Source organism: Xiphophorus maculatus, chromosome 14 (genome assembly GCF_002775205.1).
Source record: "Xiphophorus maculatus strain JP 163 A chromosome 14, X_maculatus-5.0-male, whole genome shotgun sequence".
Lineage (NCBI taxonomy): Eukaryota > Metazoa > Chordata > Actinopteri > Cyprinodontiformes > Poeciliidae > Xiphophorus > Xiphophorus maculatus.
In genome coordinates, this window is record NC_036456.1 from 25594415 (window position 1) to 25611129 (window position 16715).

At 41.1% G+C, this 16715-nt stretch overlaps 1 protein-coding gene across 2 annotated transcripts; it reads right to left on the bottom strand.

Moving 5' to 3' along the window:
- Positions 1–6134: 6134 nt before the first annotated feature.
- Positions 6135–16666, bottom strand: LOC111610782. Of its 2 annotated transcripts, XM_023345697.1 has the most exons (13): positions 13607–16666; positions 13370–13527; positions 13047–13184; positions 12586–12718; positions 12203–12383; positions 11738–11879; positions 10146–10283; positions 7517–7575; positions 7362–7427; positions 7218–7274; positions 7055–7129; positions 6903–6979; positions 6135–6760 (listed from the first exon to the last, which is right to left on the bottom strand). In XM_023345697.1, exons 1-13 carry the CDS (start codon positions 13901–13903, stop codon positions 6674–6676), a joined length of 1608 nt encoding a protein of 535 aa, XP_023201465.1. In that variant the 5' UTR covers positions 13904–16666; the 3' UTR covers positions 6135–6673. The 2 variants fall into 2 exon arrangements, with proteins under 2 accessions (XP_023201465.1, XP_023201466.1); XM_023345698.1 differs by lacking the exon at positions 7218–7274.
- Between the last annotated feature and the right edge of the window lie 49 nt (positions 16667–16715).

Below are 16715 nucleotides of genomic sequence, written 5' to 3' on the forward strand. Positions count from 1 at the left end.
CTCCTTATTCTGTTCACTGGTTTTATGGACTGCATTTACATTTGATCAGACAAACATTTATTTTAAAAAGATAACGTTTTCTTTGCAAACTGTGAGAAACAATAAATCTATTTTTAGTTTCCTACAGGGTTAATTATTCATCTCTTCTGGACAGTTTTTGTGTCTCAGTGGATTTTTAGTGCCACTGATATAAGCTGAGCATTCCCTCCGAATACAAACATAAAGTTTACTAAATCTCTAAAACTGCCATGTAAAGTATTTGGTGTATATTTCACAAAAAAACACAACAAAAAATAAAAATAAAACAAAAATCAATATTTTTTCAAATATGGATAGTTTTTTTCTTCTTATTCTCCCATTTTTGCCGTGGTTCATCATATATTGAAGTCAGCTGATGCTGACCAGATGTTTGCTAATTGCTGCTGGCTAGTCTGAAGGAGCCTAGTGGGGGAGGGCTGCTCCATGGGGTCTAAGCTATGAAGCTTGGAAACTGCAGCTCTAAGGAGGGGATGTGCCTCAAAGGCAGGGTTGGGTCCCTCTAGGCGTTATGAAAAGCTGAATGGTTGCCATGGAGATTAAAGGATTTAAATGTGCATGAAAGAATCAAAGCAACACTCCAGTTGTGTTTTAGACAAGGGGAAAACATCATAACATGATGTAAAGCTGAAAAAGGTCAACTTATAAAATACTTTCTCTTTGTTGATGATTTATTTTTTTACTTTCCATTAAAAATTATTTTTTACCTCTTTTGGTATAATTTCTTTCATCATATTATATCCTCACATGTACAAATTTGAAAGTTAGTCAGGATTTAAAACTGAATCAGTTGAAAGAAATGAAAACAGGAAAATATGAGAGCTCTTCTGTTTGTTTCTCTTTAGAGTCTTGCTGCAGAGATTTGGATCAAGTGACAGAAATCATTTTTTATTGATGAAGGTCAGAATTACCTTAGAAAGGAGATAAAAGCACTAAAACCTCGTCTCTTATCTGCTTGGATGTTAATGTCTGCATGTAACAGTAAATTAAAATGTGGTTTGAGGATTAATTACCTGATGTGAACTAACTTTGTGCAAACAAACTTTGTGTTTATTTAAATTATTGATGTAAATGTTGAGCATTGTGGTAGCTCGCATTGTTTGCCTTGCAAATAACTAGTTAGCATATTGGTAGCCTTTAGCTCATACTGAGTTACATCTTACATGGTGACAATGTTGGGTTTGGTCCAGTTTCAGTGTCATTATCATTCTGCTAACATTGGTGGCAGTCAGCTCTAAATTGCTGCTGATTTCATTTTCTTGAATAAATAATTAACTTATTAATCCTGATATGTGAAACATGTTTGACTAATCAAGCACTAAGAACATGATGTGCAACACATCCAGGTCAGTGGTGAACAAACATTTTGTAATGTGAAATAAAACTTTTCAGAAGTGAACTGTGAACTGAACATATGATCTGTTCAGAGGCCACAAATGAACCCACTCTGCACTTTAGACAGCCATTCCATCCATCCATCCATCTTCTTCCGCTTATCCGAGGTCGGGTCGCGGGGGTAGCAGCTTCAGGAGGGAGGCCCAGACTTCCCTCTCCCCGGCCACTTCTTCTAGCTCCTCCGGGGGAATCCCGAGGCGTTCCCAGGCCAGCCGAGAGACATAGTCCCTCCAGCGTGTCCTGGGTCTTCCCCGGGGCCTCCTCCCGGTGGGACGTGCCCAGAACACCTCACCAGGGAGGCGTCCAGGAGGCATCCTGACCAGATGCCCGAGCCACCTCAACTGGCTCCTCTCGATGTGAAGGAGCAGCGGCTCTACTCTGAGTCCCTCCCGGATGACTGAGCTTCTCACCCTATCTCTAAGGGAGAGCCCAGCCACCCTACGGAGGAAACCCAGTTCGGCCGCTTGTATCCGCGATCTCGTTCTTTCGGTCATGACCCAAAGCTCATGACCATAGATGAGGGTGGGAACGTAGATTGACCGGTAAATCGAGAGCTTCGCTTTTTGGCTCAGCTCTTTCTTCACCACGACGGACCGGTACAGCGCCCGCTTAACGGCAGACGCTGCACCAATCCGCCTGTTGATCTCCCGCTCCCTTCTTCCCTCATTCGTGAACAAGATCCCGAGATATTTAAACTCCTCCACTTGGGGCAGGACACCCCCCCTGACCTGGAGAAGGCACTCTACCCTTTTCCGGCTCAAGACCATGGCCTCGGATTTGGAGGCACTGATCCTCATCCCGGCCACTTCACACTCGGCTGCGAACCGCTCCAGCGAGAGCTGCAGATCACGATCTGATGAAGCCAAAAGGACCACATCGTCTGCAAAAAGCAGAGACGAGATCCTAAGGCCACCAAATCGGATCCCCTCAACACCTTGGCTGCGCCTAGAAATTCTGTCCATGAAAGTGATGAACAGAATCGGTGACAAAGGGCAGCCCTGGCGGAGTCCAACTCTCACCGGAAACGAGCCCGACTTACTGCCGGCAATGCGGACCAGACTCTGACACCGGTCATACAGGGACCTGACAGCCCGTATCAAAGGGCCCGGTACCCCATACTCCCGGAGAACCCCCCACAGGGCTCCCCGAGGGACACGGTCGAACGCCTTCTCCAAGTCCACAAAACACATGTAGACTGGTTGGGCGAACTCCCATGCACCCTCCAGGACCCTGCCGAGGGTGTAGAGCTGGTCCAGTGTTCCACGACCAGGACGAAAACCACACTGCTCTTCCTGAATCTGAGGTTCGACTATCCGACGGACCCTCCTCTCCAGTACCCCGGAATAGACCTTGCCAGGGAGGCTTAAGAGTGTGACCCCTCTATAATTGGAGCACACCCTCCGGTCCCCCTTTTTGAACAGGGGGACCACCACCCCAGTCTGCCAATCCAGGGGAACTGCCCCCGATGTCCATGCGATATTGCAGAGTCGAGTCAACCAACACAACCCTACAACATCCAGAGCCTTAAGGAACTCTGGGCGGATCTCATCCACCCCCGGGGCCTTGCCACCGAGGAGCTTTTTAACCACCTCGCCGACCTCGTCCCCAGAGATTGGAGAGCCCAACCCAGAGTCCCCAGGCTCCGCTTCCTCAATGGAAGGCATGTTGGTGGGATTGAGGAGGTCTTCGAAGTACTCTGCCCACAGGCCCACAACGTCCCGAGTAGAGGTCAGCAGCACACCATCTCCACTATAAACAGTGTTGGTGCTGCACCGCTTCCCCCCCCTGAGACGCCGGATTGTGAACCAGAATCGCCTCGAAGCCATACGGAAGTCTTTCTCCATGGCCTCTCCAAACTCCTCCCACGCCCGAGTTTTTGCCTCAGCAACCGCCCGAGCCGCATGCCGCTTCGCCCGCCGGTACCCATCAGCTGCTTCCGGAGTCCCACAGGCCAAAAAGGCCCGATAGGACTCCTTCTTCAGCCTGACGGCATCCCTCACCGAAGGTGTCCACCAACGGGTTCGAGGGTTGCCGCCGCGACAGGCACCGACAACCTTGCGGCCACAGCTCCGATCGGCTACCTCGAAAATGGAGGCACGGAACATGGTCCACTCAGACTCCATGTCCCCCACCTCCCCCGGGACGTGTTCGAAGTTTTGCTGGAGATGGGAGTTAAAGCTCCGTCTCACAGGGGATTTCGCCAGACGTTCCCAGCAGACCCTCACAACACGTTTGGGCCTGCCAGGTCTGACCGGCTTTCACCCCCACCACCGGAGCCAACTCACCACCAGGTAGTGGTCAGTGGACAGCTCCGCACCTCTTTTCACCCGAGTGTCCAAGACATTTGGCCGCAGATCCGATGAAACAACGACAAAGTCGATCATCGAACTGCGGCCTAGGGTGTCCTGGTGCCAAGTGCACATATGGACACCCTTATGCTTGAACATGGTGTTCGTTATGGACAATCCATGGCAAGCACAGAAGTCCAGCAACAGAACACCATTCGAGTTCAGATCGGGCGGGCCATTCCTCCCAACCACGCCCCTCCAGGTCTCACTGTCGCTGCCCACGTGAGCGTTGAAGTCCCCCAGCAGAACAAGGGAGTCCCCAGGAGGAGCACTCTCCAGTACCCCCTCTAAGGACTCCAAAAAGGGTGGGTAATCTGAACTGTCGTTCGGCCCGTAAGCACAAACGACAGTCAGAACCCGTCCCCCCACCCGTAGGCGGAGGGATGCTACCCTCTCGTTCACCGGGGTAAACCCCAACGTACAGGCGCCGAGATGGGGAGCAACAAGTATGCCCACTCCTGCCCGACGTCTCTCACCCTGGGCAACTCCAGAGTGGAAGTATGTCCAGCCCCTCTTAAGGAGACTGGTTCCAGAACCAGAGCCATGCGTCGAGGTGAGACCGACTATTTCTAGCCGGAACCTCTCGACCTCACACACTAGCTCCGGCTCCTTCCCCACCAGAGAGGTGACAATCCACGTCCCAAGAGCCAGTTTCTGCAACCGAGGATCGGACCGCCAGGGTCCCCTCCCTTGGCCGCCACCCATCACACAGTGCACCCGACCCCTTTGGCCCCTCCCACGGGTGGTGGGCCCATGGGAGGGGGGGCCCATGTTTCCCTTTCGGGCTGAGCCCGGCCGGGCTCCATGGGTAAAAGCCCGGCCACCAGACGCTCGCCATCGTGCCCCCCCTCCAGGCCTATCTCCAGAGTGGGGCCCCGGTGACCAGCGTCCGGGCAAGGGAACACTAAGTCCAAGGTTTTCTTTCGCCATTGGGGTCTTCGGGCTGCGCTTTGTCTGGTCCCTCACCTAGGACCTGTCTGCCTTGGGTGACCCTACCAGGGGCATGAAGCCCCAGACAGCATAGCTCCTAGGATCATTGGAGCACTCAAACCCCTCCACCACGATAAGGTGGCAGCCCAAGGAGGAGTAGACAGCCATTATTTAGGCAAAACCCTTCTCTGAGAACTCGATAACAAACATCACAAAGTTACACCTGAACACCTGAGAACAAACAATCTGCTCAAATGCCTTGATTTAAATTGCAAAGTTTCAGAGTCTTGACTGATTTGTATTTCAGTGTTTTTCTTCTGAGCTTTTTTCTGTTTTTAAACTGTTCAAGCATTGTTTCTTTGAGAAATTACTGAAAGGTTCCTAAACTCAATGTGGCTAGTTCAATATGTATTTTTCAGTTTCACATGTTAAGAATAAAACCTAAAAGTTGTTTCTGATCTCTGACTATTTTTACATTTAACAGCTGAACCACAAATATCTGAAACACAATAATTATTAAATCTGCTTTTGCTCCCTGTAACTTTTTATAAAATCAATTCACAGCATTTGGACACAATTTGGGAGTCATTTCTAATTATCAAAGCTTCATGGTTAGACTGTAAAAGAAAAACAAGCTTAGTTCAAAATTTCAAAAAACATAAAATGATTTAGAAACATGAAAATAAAAGATATCACATCTATAGTTAGTTTTATAAACGAACAATGAAGTTCCAGTTGGTTGTAGTTTTCCCCCATTACTTAGTGTTTTTGTTTAAAAAGTTTTCTCAGTTTCAGGTTTTCTGATCTCATTAGCTTTAGTTCACTATAATAACCTCCATCACTGTGAACTGGGTGAGATTCTGGTTGAGGATGTTTGGGTTGAAGGCTGAGCAGAAGTCCACCAATAAGATACACGTCTCTGGGTGGTTTGAGGTGGTTCAGGATAAAGTGTTGACTGCATCATCTGCAGAGAGCCTATGATGTCACTTCCTGTTTTCAAATATTTTCAGAAATCACAATTTTTCTCCTTGTCTTCTGACTAATGTTCATTTTAATGTTTTTTATGTGTTTGTGGTGTACGGCGCTTTGGCCAACTGTGTTGTTATAACATGCTTTTTAAAATAAACTTGCTTTGTATGAAGGGGAGACACTGTCAGGTTGTGAAATTTCCTGTATTTCGGATACTTTCATATTTATTTAATGTGTCCAGGATTACGAGACCCAGTAGAACCTGATCTTGTCCACCGTATGGAAAATCTGTAGCTCTTAGAACATCCAAGTATTAATGTTAGTTTTAGACAAGGGGGTCAGTGGTTAATTTTGAAATATTTATTTATTTAAAGAGCTGTTTCTAAAGACAATCAAATAAATTCCCACATGAGCTTATAGACTCTCTACATACAAAACATGCAAAGCAAAATGGCTGCATACGAAACACGAGCTCCACAGAAATACCATTACATTTTCAACTCAACCAGGATAAAGAAGTCGCTGTTTACTTTCCCATGCTTCACAGAGAAAAGCAACTAATGCAAAAACGTCCCTATTATACATAGTAAAAATCCATCTTCATTATTTATCAATACATGCAGAAAATGACATGATATTAAGATCAATAAAAACCTCACAGGTATAAATGTTACACATGGAAGATGGTAATAAAGAAATACCAAACCCTCAGTAAATAACTGCCATAAATATTGATTTTATTCACATTTTTGTCTGTTCATTATCTTATTAGTAACTGATAAACAATCATAATTTATCTTTTTGAAGTATGCATATTTTATATAGATTTTCAAACAGATATAAAATTTCACTTTGCTTTTTCTGATTAATGTCATAACTAAGTTTAGTCCCATTACCTAAGACAACCATAAATTCCTACATTTAAAACAGATAAACCCGGCCATATTTTACTGCATGGATCAGATTCATTCTCATTGTTAGCCACTAGGGGGCGGTTAGTTATTAACCTTCACTGAACCGTCGCTCAGCAGGCGGACCTTTATGTCTGGACGCAGCCCTCGTCTGATCAGTTCATCTTTAATCTGCAGAACAAAACATGAGATGAATGTGAGATACAGTCAGTGGTGAATTATAAAATATACTGAACAGAATCTGATTAACAATAAAAACAGAATTTGACATCTGAGTGAAATGTGTTGTGTTAAAGTCCAGAACATCACTGACCGCTTTCTCGATTTTATCTTTATTGTCTTTCAGTGACAGCGTAGTCGAGATCTTCAGCTTCAGAACCGTAAGACGAGCTGGAAGAACAAGAGATCAACATGGTATAAAGAACAACTTCCTGTTACTTTCACTCCTGTTTTCATCCTACTTACATGTTTCTGGAGGAGGACTTGTAGATGTCCGAAGAACAGTCGTTGCAACAACAGTCGTCAAATTCAAAGTTGTTGCTAAGGTAACAGAAACATGAGTTCAGGACAAGTAGCAAAAACAAATCAAAGAAAAACAAATAAAGAATTGGTTCATCATCCGACTTACATGTGTTGACAGGACTAGTGGTTGTCAAAGGGACGGTTGTTGCATTCAAAGCTGTTGCTAAAATGAATTCAGGACATAAAAACTAATAATAAATCATTTTTCGTCAAGATGAAAAATACAGAATTGGTTCATCATCCGACTTACATGTGTTGACAGGACTAGTGGTTGTCAAATGGACGGTTGTTGCAGCAACAGGTGTAGAAGTCACATCTGGTGCAGAAATATCAACAGCAGAAGCAGGGAGTTCAGGAAATAAAAGGTCAGATCAAATCAAAAAACAAAATGAAAGATTGACTCACCGTTTCCAACCGTCACAATGACACATCCCAGCTCAGACTGGTAGATAGAACTGGAGGCACTGAGGAGATAATTTAGCACATAGGTTTTCATATTAAACTCTTTCTGAAATGAGCATCAAATAATATTTGAAATAACCTTAAAGGGTCAGGTCAGATAACATACAGCTATTGTACATCTTGTTGTTTATCTTTCTTCAGCAACAGGAAAAGCTTTAATTTTTATGTTTATTTATGCACAACAGAAGTCAGTTACACAATTTCATCTGCAAACTTCAAATTCATCAATGCTTTTAAATTCATCATAAAAACCTAAAATCCTCAGTGAGAGATTTTTACTCCAGACCCAGAACTTGGACTATCTTTCACTTTGAGTCACACAGCGCAGGATATTTATTTGAGCTTGAGATGGGCAGTGATAATGTTTATACCGACTTCTACTCACCGCCACTTGATTACATACACCTGTCCAAAGGTTCATTAACGCAAATGTTGAATTAGCCAATCACAAGGCAGCAACACAATGCATTTAGGCATGTAGACATGGCCAAAACAATCTGCTGCAGTTAAAACCGAGCATCAGAGCGGGGAAAAAAGGTGATTTAACTGACTTTTAACGTGGCATGGATGTTAGTCTGAGTATTTCAGAAAAAAAAGAGAAAATATCCAGTGAGCGGCAGTTCTGTGGGCGCATATACGTTGATGCCAGAAGTCAAAGGAGAATGGCCAGACTGATTCGAGCTGACAGAATTGCAACAGCATCTCTGTGACGGCCCCTGCTGTGCGGTCCTGTGTGTGTGTGTGCTATGTGGCGGCTAAACTGTTTGTCAATTAAGGTCCTCGATTGTGGGAGGTGCTTTTGATTAAGTGGCCACCTGGATGGTATATAAGGAGTGCCGTTCCACTCGTGTGAGGCTGGCCGACGCAAGAACCGGGCACAGATGAGATCCGGACTCGAAGGCGGCGCCGGCAGATCACTTGACACCTTGGGGGGAGCTGAGACCTGTGGGGGCCAACCGGGTCCATGACTGCTGAAGGACCAGGCTGAGGGAGCGCTGGATTGTCATGTCTTGGGCTGCCACCCACTGCTCCCCTAGACAATCGTTTTCTTTTTAATAAATGCCTCTGAAGGGCTAAAAATGTTTCTGGTTGCCGTGTCCTCCCTATTTTTTGTTGCGGCCATCCGAGGTGGGCAGTAACAAATAACCATTTGTTACAACCGAGGTCTCCAGAAGAGAATCTCTGACTGCACAACATGTCGAACCTTGAGGTGGATGGGCTACAGCAGCAGAAGACCACACTGGGTGCCACTCCTGTCAGCTAAGAACAGGAAACTGAGGCGACAATCCGATTACTGCAACAGCATCTTCTCAAGTCTGCCTAACGAAATCAATCCTCCAGCTTCATCTGATCCAGAACACTGCTGCTGGAGTTCTGACTAAAACCAGGAAGTTAGAGCACATCACCAAATTCTAAAAACTGCCTCCCTGTAGAGAACAGACTTTAAAATACTGTTAGTTTATAAATCACTGAACGACTTAGCACCACAATACATTAAAGATCTGCTGTTGTCATAGCAACCTTCCAGAACCTCTAAGGTCGTCTGGTTCTGGTCTTCTCTGCATTAGAACCAGAACCAAACAGTTAGAAGCAGCATTCAGCTTCTATGCACCGCAAATCGGCAAGAAACTTGAAGAAAACTGCAAAACAGCTGAAACACTGAGTTCCTTTAAATCTAGACTAAAACCCACCTGATTAGAGTTCATTTTGAAACATAATCAATTAAACATTTAACGATGGCAATTGACTAAATGCAATGTTTCAGTTGTTGACCTTGTTTTATGACTTTGTGATGTTTGTGTTTTTATGATGTAAAGCATTTTGAAATGCCTTGTTTCTGAAATGTGCTATAGAAAAAAAAATATTTTATTTTTTATGATATGGAAAATCCACTTTTTTAACCCTTAAGCAGATAGTACTATGAGTTTCTAGTAGTGCAAAAAATTACAATTCATTCTCTCCCGGTGCTGCGTAGATATCTTTATATTTATTTTGGGTTTTATTTTTCAGTCTGTTAATTTTTTCTACTTGTTAAAACATTTTCTCGGCTATGATGTCACCACATTTGCTGTGGAGCTGCTAAACAAGGTCATGACTTCCAGCTAATTAGTTTTGCGAATCTGCCAATTTTTTTCCTAGCAGTGATTTTGTAGTAAAATTCAGATATGCCGAAGTTTCAGGTAAACAAGTCAAAATCTTCAGTTTCAGGGTGTATTAATGCAGAGGATTTCTTACATCGCCTCCCGGCATCAGAGCCTCTTCAAAGAGTTTGGTTGAATTTTATTTTTCTTGGGAAAGTCAATTTTTGGAGCTCTTATGGATTATTGCCTCAGCAACCTCCAGCCAGCAACTTCAGACTTTCAGAAAGCGATTTTCTGAAAGTCATTTTGTATCATTGAAGGAGCAAATTTTATTTTTTTTTTGTACTTAAGTACCTTTCAGAACCTGAACTTTTTAATTTTTACTAAAGTAAAGGAATTATTATTGTCAGTGTTTTTTCACACAAGTGTTTGTACTTCCTAAGTCAGAAATGTGAACGTTTTTGACACTTCTGATCAGATCAGATACTGACCTTGCCTGGACAACAAAACAGATGGGGTGGCTTTCTTTATCATCAATAGCAGACGGCGTCCATGTCAGGGTGAAATTTCCTGAACCAGATGAATTCTTGACCATGTTGAACGGTCCGCTGAACAGGAGCTCAGTGATCCTTTAACACACAGGAAACATATCAGTCTGTTTGGTTATATGTGCAAAATGTCCTGAAAACAAACTTAAATATTATCTTCAAAATTCTCCAACAGCCAAACTCAAGTTCGTCTAGGTCAGAGGTCACCAACCTTTTTGAGACTGGGAGCTACTTCATGGGTAAAGAGTAACACAAGCGGCTACTTGTTTGATACAGACATAAAATTTCTTGGGTCAACTTTTATAACAATAATACATTTACATATATATGATTACATTCTGCCTGATCATATTAATGTTAAAGACTACTCACAATAGTTATCAGTAACGATCTACCATGGCAGATATGGTTAATCAGTATTATGTGATCAGATAGTAGCTTTACGGCTATACGTACCTTGAGATTTTACTTTAAGTAAAAAACAGAAAAGAATAGTTATAGTATTTTTTATTATCTAACCCTCTTTACTATTAACAAAATTGTGGAGAAAAAAACATTTTTTGTGTCAAAACATCTTGTGCACATCTGTGTGAGTCTGTGGGAGTCAAAGGGCACGCCAAAGCCCAAAGGTTATTGGTCAGGTTACTTTTGCTTATTTGGCAGCTTGGCATTTTTTCTGTAAGCTAATAATGAATGAGCATAGTTTGACCATCCCTCAGTTCTAAGAGCAGTCGTTTGGATCCCACCTGAGCGTTTTGCTATGTGTGTGGTTCTGGTGGGTTGCCGGTTTAACTGCTTCTTTTTTTACGAACTGAAGAGCTGACCGGTCACCTGGTTGGCCGACGGTGACACCTGCTGTGCTCTTCCTGCTGCTTCACCTTCTCCTCCTCTGGAAGTCTCAGATACACCACCTGAACCTGGGAATCTCCATCCTCCTCCTTCCATGGATCACATGGGTAAGCGTTGCTTCTACGTCTTTATTATTTAGCATTTGTATTCCCTCCGATAATATTCTGCAGGCACCACTGTCGGAGGGTACGCACAAAACTCTCACTGCACCTGACCAGCAGGAGAACAATCACATCTCCAACAACCATCGTGTGTGTGGCACAAAACCAGCACAAACCTAAACCACATAAATATGGGTCACATGCATGTAAAGCCCATGGCCCACTAAAACAGCAGACCTATATATTTCTTTAAATTTTATTTTTTACAAATTACTTTATACATGAAACAATTTATTTTAAATGTTTTATAATTTAATTTTATTTAAATTCTTCATATGAACAAACGTTATTACTTCGATGTAAAAACATTTAATTCAATAATTTGTTTTGGCTCCATGGTGTTATTTCCAGAACTCGCTCTGCGGGCGACCAGGTGTCCGAGGGCACCGTGTTGGTGACTCCTGATCTAGATTATCCATTCAGGTTTTTATGTTGCTGCAAATCTGATTTCTATCACAACAGCAAAGATCTCACTTCAGCTTGAAACTTACCTCTGATTAGAAACAATATTTATTTTCTACTCACTCAGACTGAGTCGCCTCTGCTGTGATGTTGATTTCTATCGTCTCATTAACGTCTATGAAGAACTGAGCTCCATGTTCAGGAGTTGGAGGCAGAAACCTGGGCAGATATTCACCTGCTGTGCAGGACGGAGCTGCAGGATCCACTGGAGCAATGCAGGGAAAAATAATTCAGATGAACTAAAGAAACACATTAAAATTGATTTGTCTAGTCAAAGAATGGGAAAGTTAATTTAAAAGATAAATTCAGTAAAGTTACAAGTTGGTTCATTAGTCATTTTTATAATATGTGATTTCTCAGAGGGATTTCTCAGAGTTTGAAGGAACTCTGAGAGAATCAATAACTAATTTCTGTATTTAGAAATTAGTTATTGATTTGTTTAAAAAAATAGTTACTGGATATTAAATTTATTGACACCAGCGTTGCTCTTTGGCAGTAAGACAGCCTGATTGAAACATGAAATCACACCTTTGAAAGCAAACTGGACAGGGATTTCGCTGAAGTAGTAGCTGATGGTGCTCAGTGAATATGTTGAACCATCGTAATAAGTCAGAGTGATGGTCCGTCTGGGAAAATCCTGCATCACCAGCTGAACTGCATACAAACCTTCAACGTTGCTGCTGGTTGGACTGAATGATAGAGAACAAGACTGGAAGAGGACAGAAAAAGAAAGATTAACAATGTTATATTTGTTCATACCAACAATATTTATTTTTATTTAAAAAGTTTCAGCGTAATTTTTCATCATAAGTCATTTATAGTCATTTAAATGATGATTAAATTCTGTTTTTATTACCTGTAAACATTTTCTATTGTATTCCTGTAACCTGACACCAACATTTATTACTCACTGATGAGAGACTGAGGACAGACGGAGGTGTGCAGGTGTAGCACTCTGATCCAGCTGCATATCTGCATCTAACATTATCTCCATCAGGGTCAAAGGTCAACAAGTTGATATTCCTCTGACAGTTTGAGGGAACTCTGAGAGAAACAGAGAACAAACATCACGAAGTCACCTGAGAACAAACAATCTGCTCTAATTATTTTATTTACATGATGAATCTTCAGTATCTTGACTGATTTTCTTCCATTATTTTTTTTTGCTCCATGTATCTCTTTAGTCTCTGTTACAGATAAAATCAATTCACAGCACTGGATGTTATTTGGAAGCCATTTCTAATTATTAAAGCTTTATGGCTAGGCTTAAAAAGAAAAATGGACATAATATTAAACTATAGTTTATGCTAAATCAAAGGCGCCAAAGGTTTCAGAATGGTTATTAAGATGTTTTAAAAACTGCCTGAATTACCTCACAACAGGGATGATGCCGGTCTGTGGGGATGAATTTGGTCTGTTGATGTCGGATCGTTTTCTCAGGTCATATAGTATCTCAAATCTCCCAGTTAAAACACGGTTTCTGTTGTTTATCCAGGTTCCAGTATCCCAACTTTAATAGAAGATATTGGGAAGATTTCTGATGTTACTCAGAGTTACAGAACAGCAGACCAGAAAACTGGCAGGAAATTTAAATGTTTAAAAATAACTGAAATTCAGTAAGAATTTTAGATTTAGTCACTTCTTGGCAACAACCGAAAGTTTTACAAAATTTGTATGATGTTGAAATTCAGTCACCTATTATAGCGGTAGATAAAAATTGGATCTGTCCACTTCCAAGTATAATCTCTCAGACACCATTCACCTCTGCTTTCATCAATCGTAGGACAGCAAGGACACAACCATGACTGAGTCTCCTCACATGAGCTGTAGCCAATCTTGTAGCGACGCACAACCTGTAAATTTAAGGTGAAAAGCTTTTGGATATTTTTTTTAAAAGAAAAACTAAATAAACTTCAAAAAGTCTGAACTTACTGTAAATCTGTCTCCTTGTACATCTTTAGTGGTGTATGAAAGCACAGTGCCATAATAAGCAGCTTCTGTATGGCTTATTATCACCAGCAGCAGCACAGAGAGCAACATGATGAACGAGTCAGTTCTGCTAAACAAAGATCGGATCATCAGGTAACCTTTGTGACGGCTGCTGTCGTAAGAAGCTTTGATTATGCAAACATCTAAAGACCGGAGACGACAACGTGATGCTTTGCAAATATTTAAACGAGTTTGTAGGAGTGAGCTGCCATTTATTTTTGCACATAGTTTTCTCTTCATTTTATTTAGGAAGGTAAACCTTCATCATTTGGTTTATATATGTTCAAATAGTAAGTCTTAGTTCATTTTAACATAGTTTTCTTTTGTTTGTTATTTTCAGCATTAAAGCTCACTCTCCTATTGTTGCAACATCTCATGTCAAATACATTTTAAATAATAAACATTATAAGATGTTTAGAGCCAGGATGGCCACACCTTGGCAGGTCATAACACTTTATACCCTCCTTATTCTGTTTACTGTTTTTATGGACTGCATTTACATTTGATCAGACAAACATTCATTTTAAGAAAATAACGTTTTCTTTGCAAACTGTGAGAAACAATAAATCTATTTTTAGTTTCCTACAGGGTTAATTATTCATCTCTTCTGGACAGTTTTTGTGTCTCAGTGGATTTTTAGTGCCACTGATATAAGCTGAGCATTCCCTCCGAATACAAACATAAAGTTTACTAAATCTCTAAAACTGCCATGTAAAGTATTTGGTGTATATTTCACAAAAAAACAAACAAAAATCAATATTTTTTCAAAAATTGATGGTGTTTTTCTTCTTATTCTCCCATTTTTGCCATGGTTCATCATATATTGAAGTCAGCTGATCTGTTACACCAAATGTTTGCTAATTGCTGCTGGCTAGTCTGAAGGAGCTGAGTGGGGGAGGGCTGCTCCATGGGGTCTAAGCTATGAAGCTTGGAAATTGCAGCTCTAAGGAGGAGATGTGCCTCAAAGGCAGGGTTGGGTCCCTCCAGGCATTTTGAAAAGCTGAACGGTTGCCATGGAGATTAAAAGATTTAAATGTGCAATAAAGAATCAAAGCAACACTCCAGTTGTGTTTTAGACAAGGGGAAAACATCATAGCATGATGTAAAGCTCAGAAAGGTCAGCTTATAAAGTACTTTCTCTTTGTTAATGTCTTTTTTTATTTTCCATTAAAAATTTTTTTTTACCTCTCTTGGTATAATTTCTTTCAGCATATTATATCCTCACATGTACAAATTTGAAAGTTAGTCAGGATTTAAAAATGAACCAGTTGAAAGAAATGAAAACAGGAAAATATGAGAGCTCTTCTGTTTGTTTCTCTTTAGAGTCTTGCTGCAGAGATTTGGATCAAGTGACAGAAATCATTTTTTATTGATGAAGGTCAGAATTACCTTAGAAAGGAGATAAAAGCACTAAAACCTCGTCTCTTATCTGCTTGGATGTTAATGTCTGCATGTAACAGTAAATTAAAATGTGGTTTGAGGATTAATTACCTGATGTGAACTAACTTTGTGCAAACAAACTTTGTGTTTATTTAAATTATTGATGCAAATGTTGAGCATTGTGGTAGCTCGCATTGTTTGCCTTGCAAATAACTAATTAGCATATTGGTAGCCTTTAGCTCATACTGAGTTACATCTTGGTGACAATGTTGGGTTTAGTCCAGTTTCAGTGTCATTATCATTCTGCTAACATTGGTGGCAGTCAGCTCTAAATTGTTGCTGATTTCATTTTCTTGAATAAATAATTAACTTATTGATCCTGATATGTGAAACGTGTTTGATTAATCAAGCACTAAGAACATGATGTGCAACACATCCAGGTCAGTGGTGAACAAACATTTTGTAATGTGAAATAAAACTTTTCAGAAGTGAACTGTGAACTGAACATATAATCTGTTCAGAGGCCACAAATGAACCCACTCTGCACTTTAGACAGCCATTATTTAGGCAAAACCCTTCTCTGAGAACTCGATAACAAACATCACAAAGTTACACCTGAACACCTGAGAACAAACAATCTGCTCAAATGCCTTGATTTAAATTGCAAAGTTTCAGAGTCTTGACTGATTTGTATTTCAGTGTTTTTCTTCTGAGCTTTTTTCTGTTTTTAAACTGTTCAAGCATTGTTTCTTTGAGAAATTACTGAAAGGTTCCTAAACTCAATGTGGCGAGTTCAATATGTATTTTTCAGTTTCACATGTTAAGAATAAAACCTAAAAGTTGTTTCTGATTTCTGACTATTTTTACATTTAACAGCTGAACCACAAATATCTGAAACACAATAATTATTAAATCTGCTTTTGCTCCCTGTAACTTTTTATAAAATCAATTCACAGCATTTGGACACAATTTGGGAGTCATTTCTAATTATCAAAGCTTCATGGTTAGACTGTAAAAGAAAAACAAGCTTAGTTCAAAATTTCAAAAAATCCAAAATGATTTAGAAACATGAAAATAAAAGATATCACATCTATAGTTAGTTTTATAAATGAACAATGAAGTTCCAGTTGGTTGTAGTTTTTCCCCATTACTTAGTGTTTTTGTTTAAAAAGTTTTCTCAGTTTCAGGTTTTCTGATCTCATTAGCTTTAGTTCACTATAATAACCTCCATCACTGTGAACTGGGTGAGATTCTGGTTGAGGATGTTTGGGTTGAAGGCTGAGCAGAAGTCCACCAATAAGATACACGTCTCTGGGTGGTTTGAGGTGGTTCAGGATAAAGTGTTGACTGCGTCATCTGCAGAGAGCCTATGATGTCACTTCCTGTTTTCAAATATTTTCAGAAATCACATTTTTTCTCCTTGTCTTCTGACTAATGTTCATTTTAATGTTTTTTATGTGTTTGTGGTGTACGGCGCTTTGGCCAACTGTGTTGTTATAACATATTTTTTAAAATAAACTTGCTTTGTATCAAGGGGAGACACGGTCAGGTTGTGAAATTTCTTGTATTTCTGATACTTTCATATTTATTTAATGTGTTCAGGATTACAAGACCCAGTAGAACCTGATCTTGTCCACCGTATGGAAAATCTGTAGCTCTTAGAACATCCAAG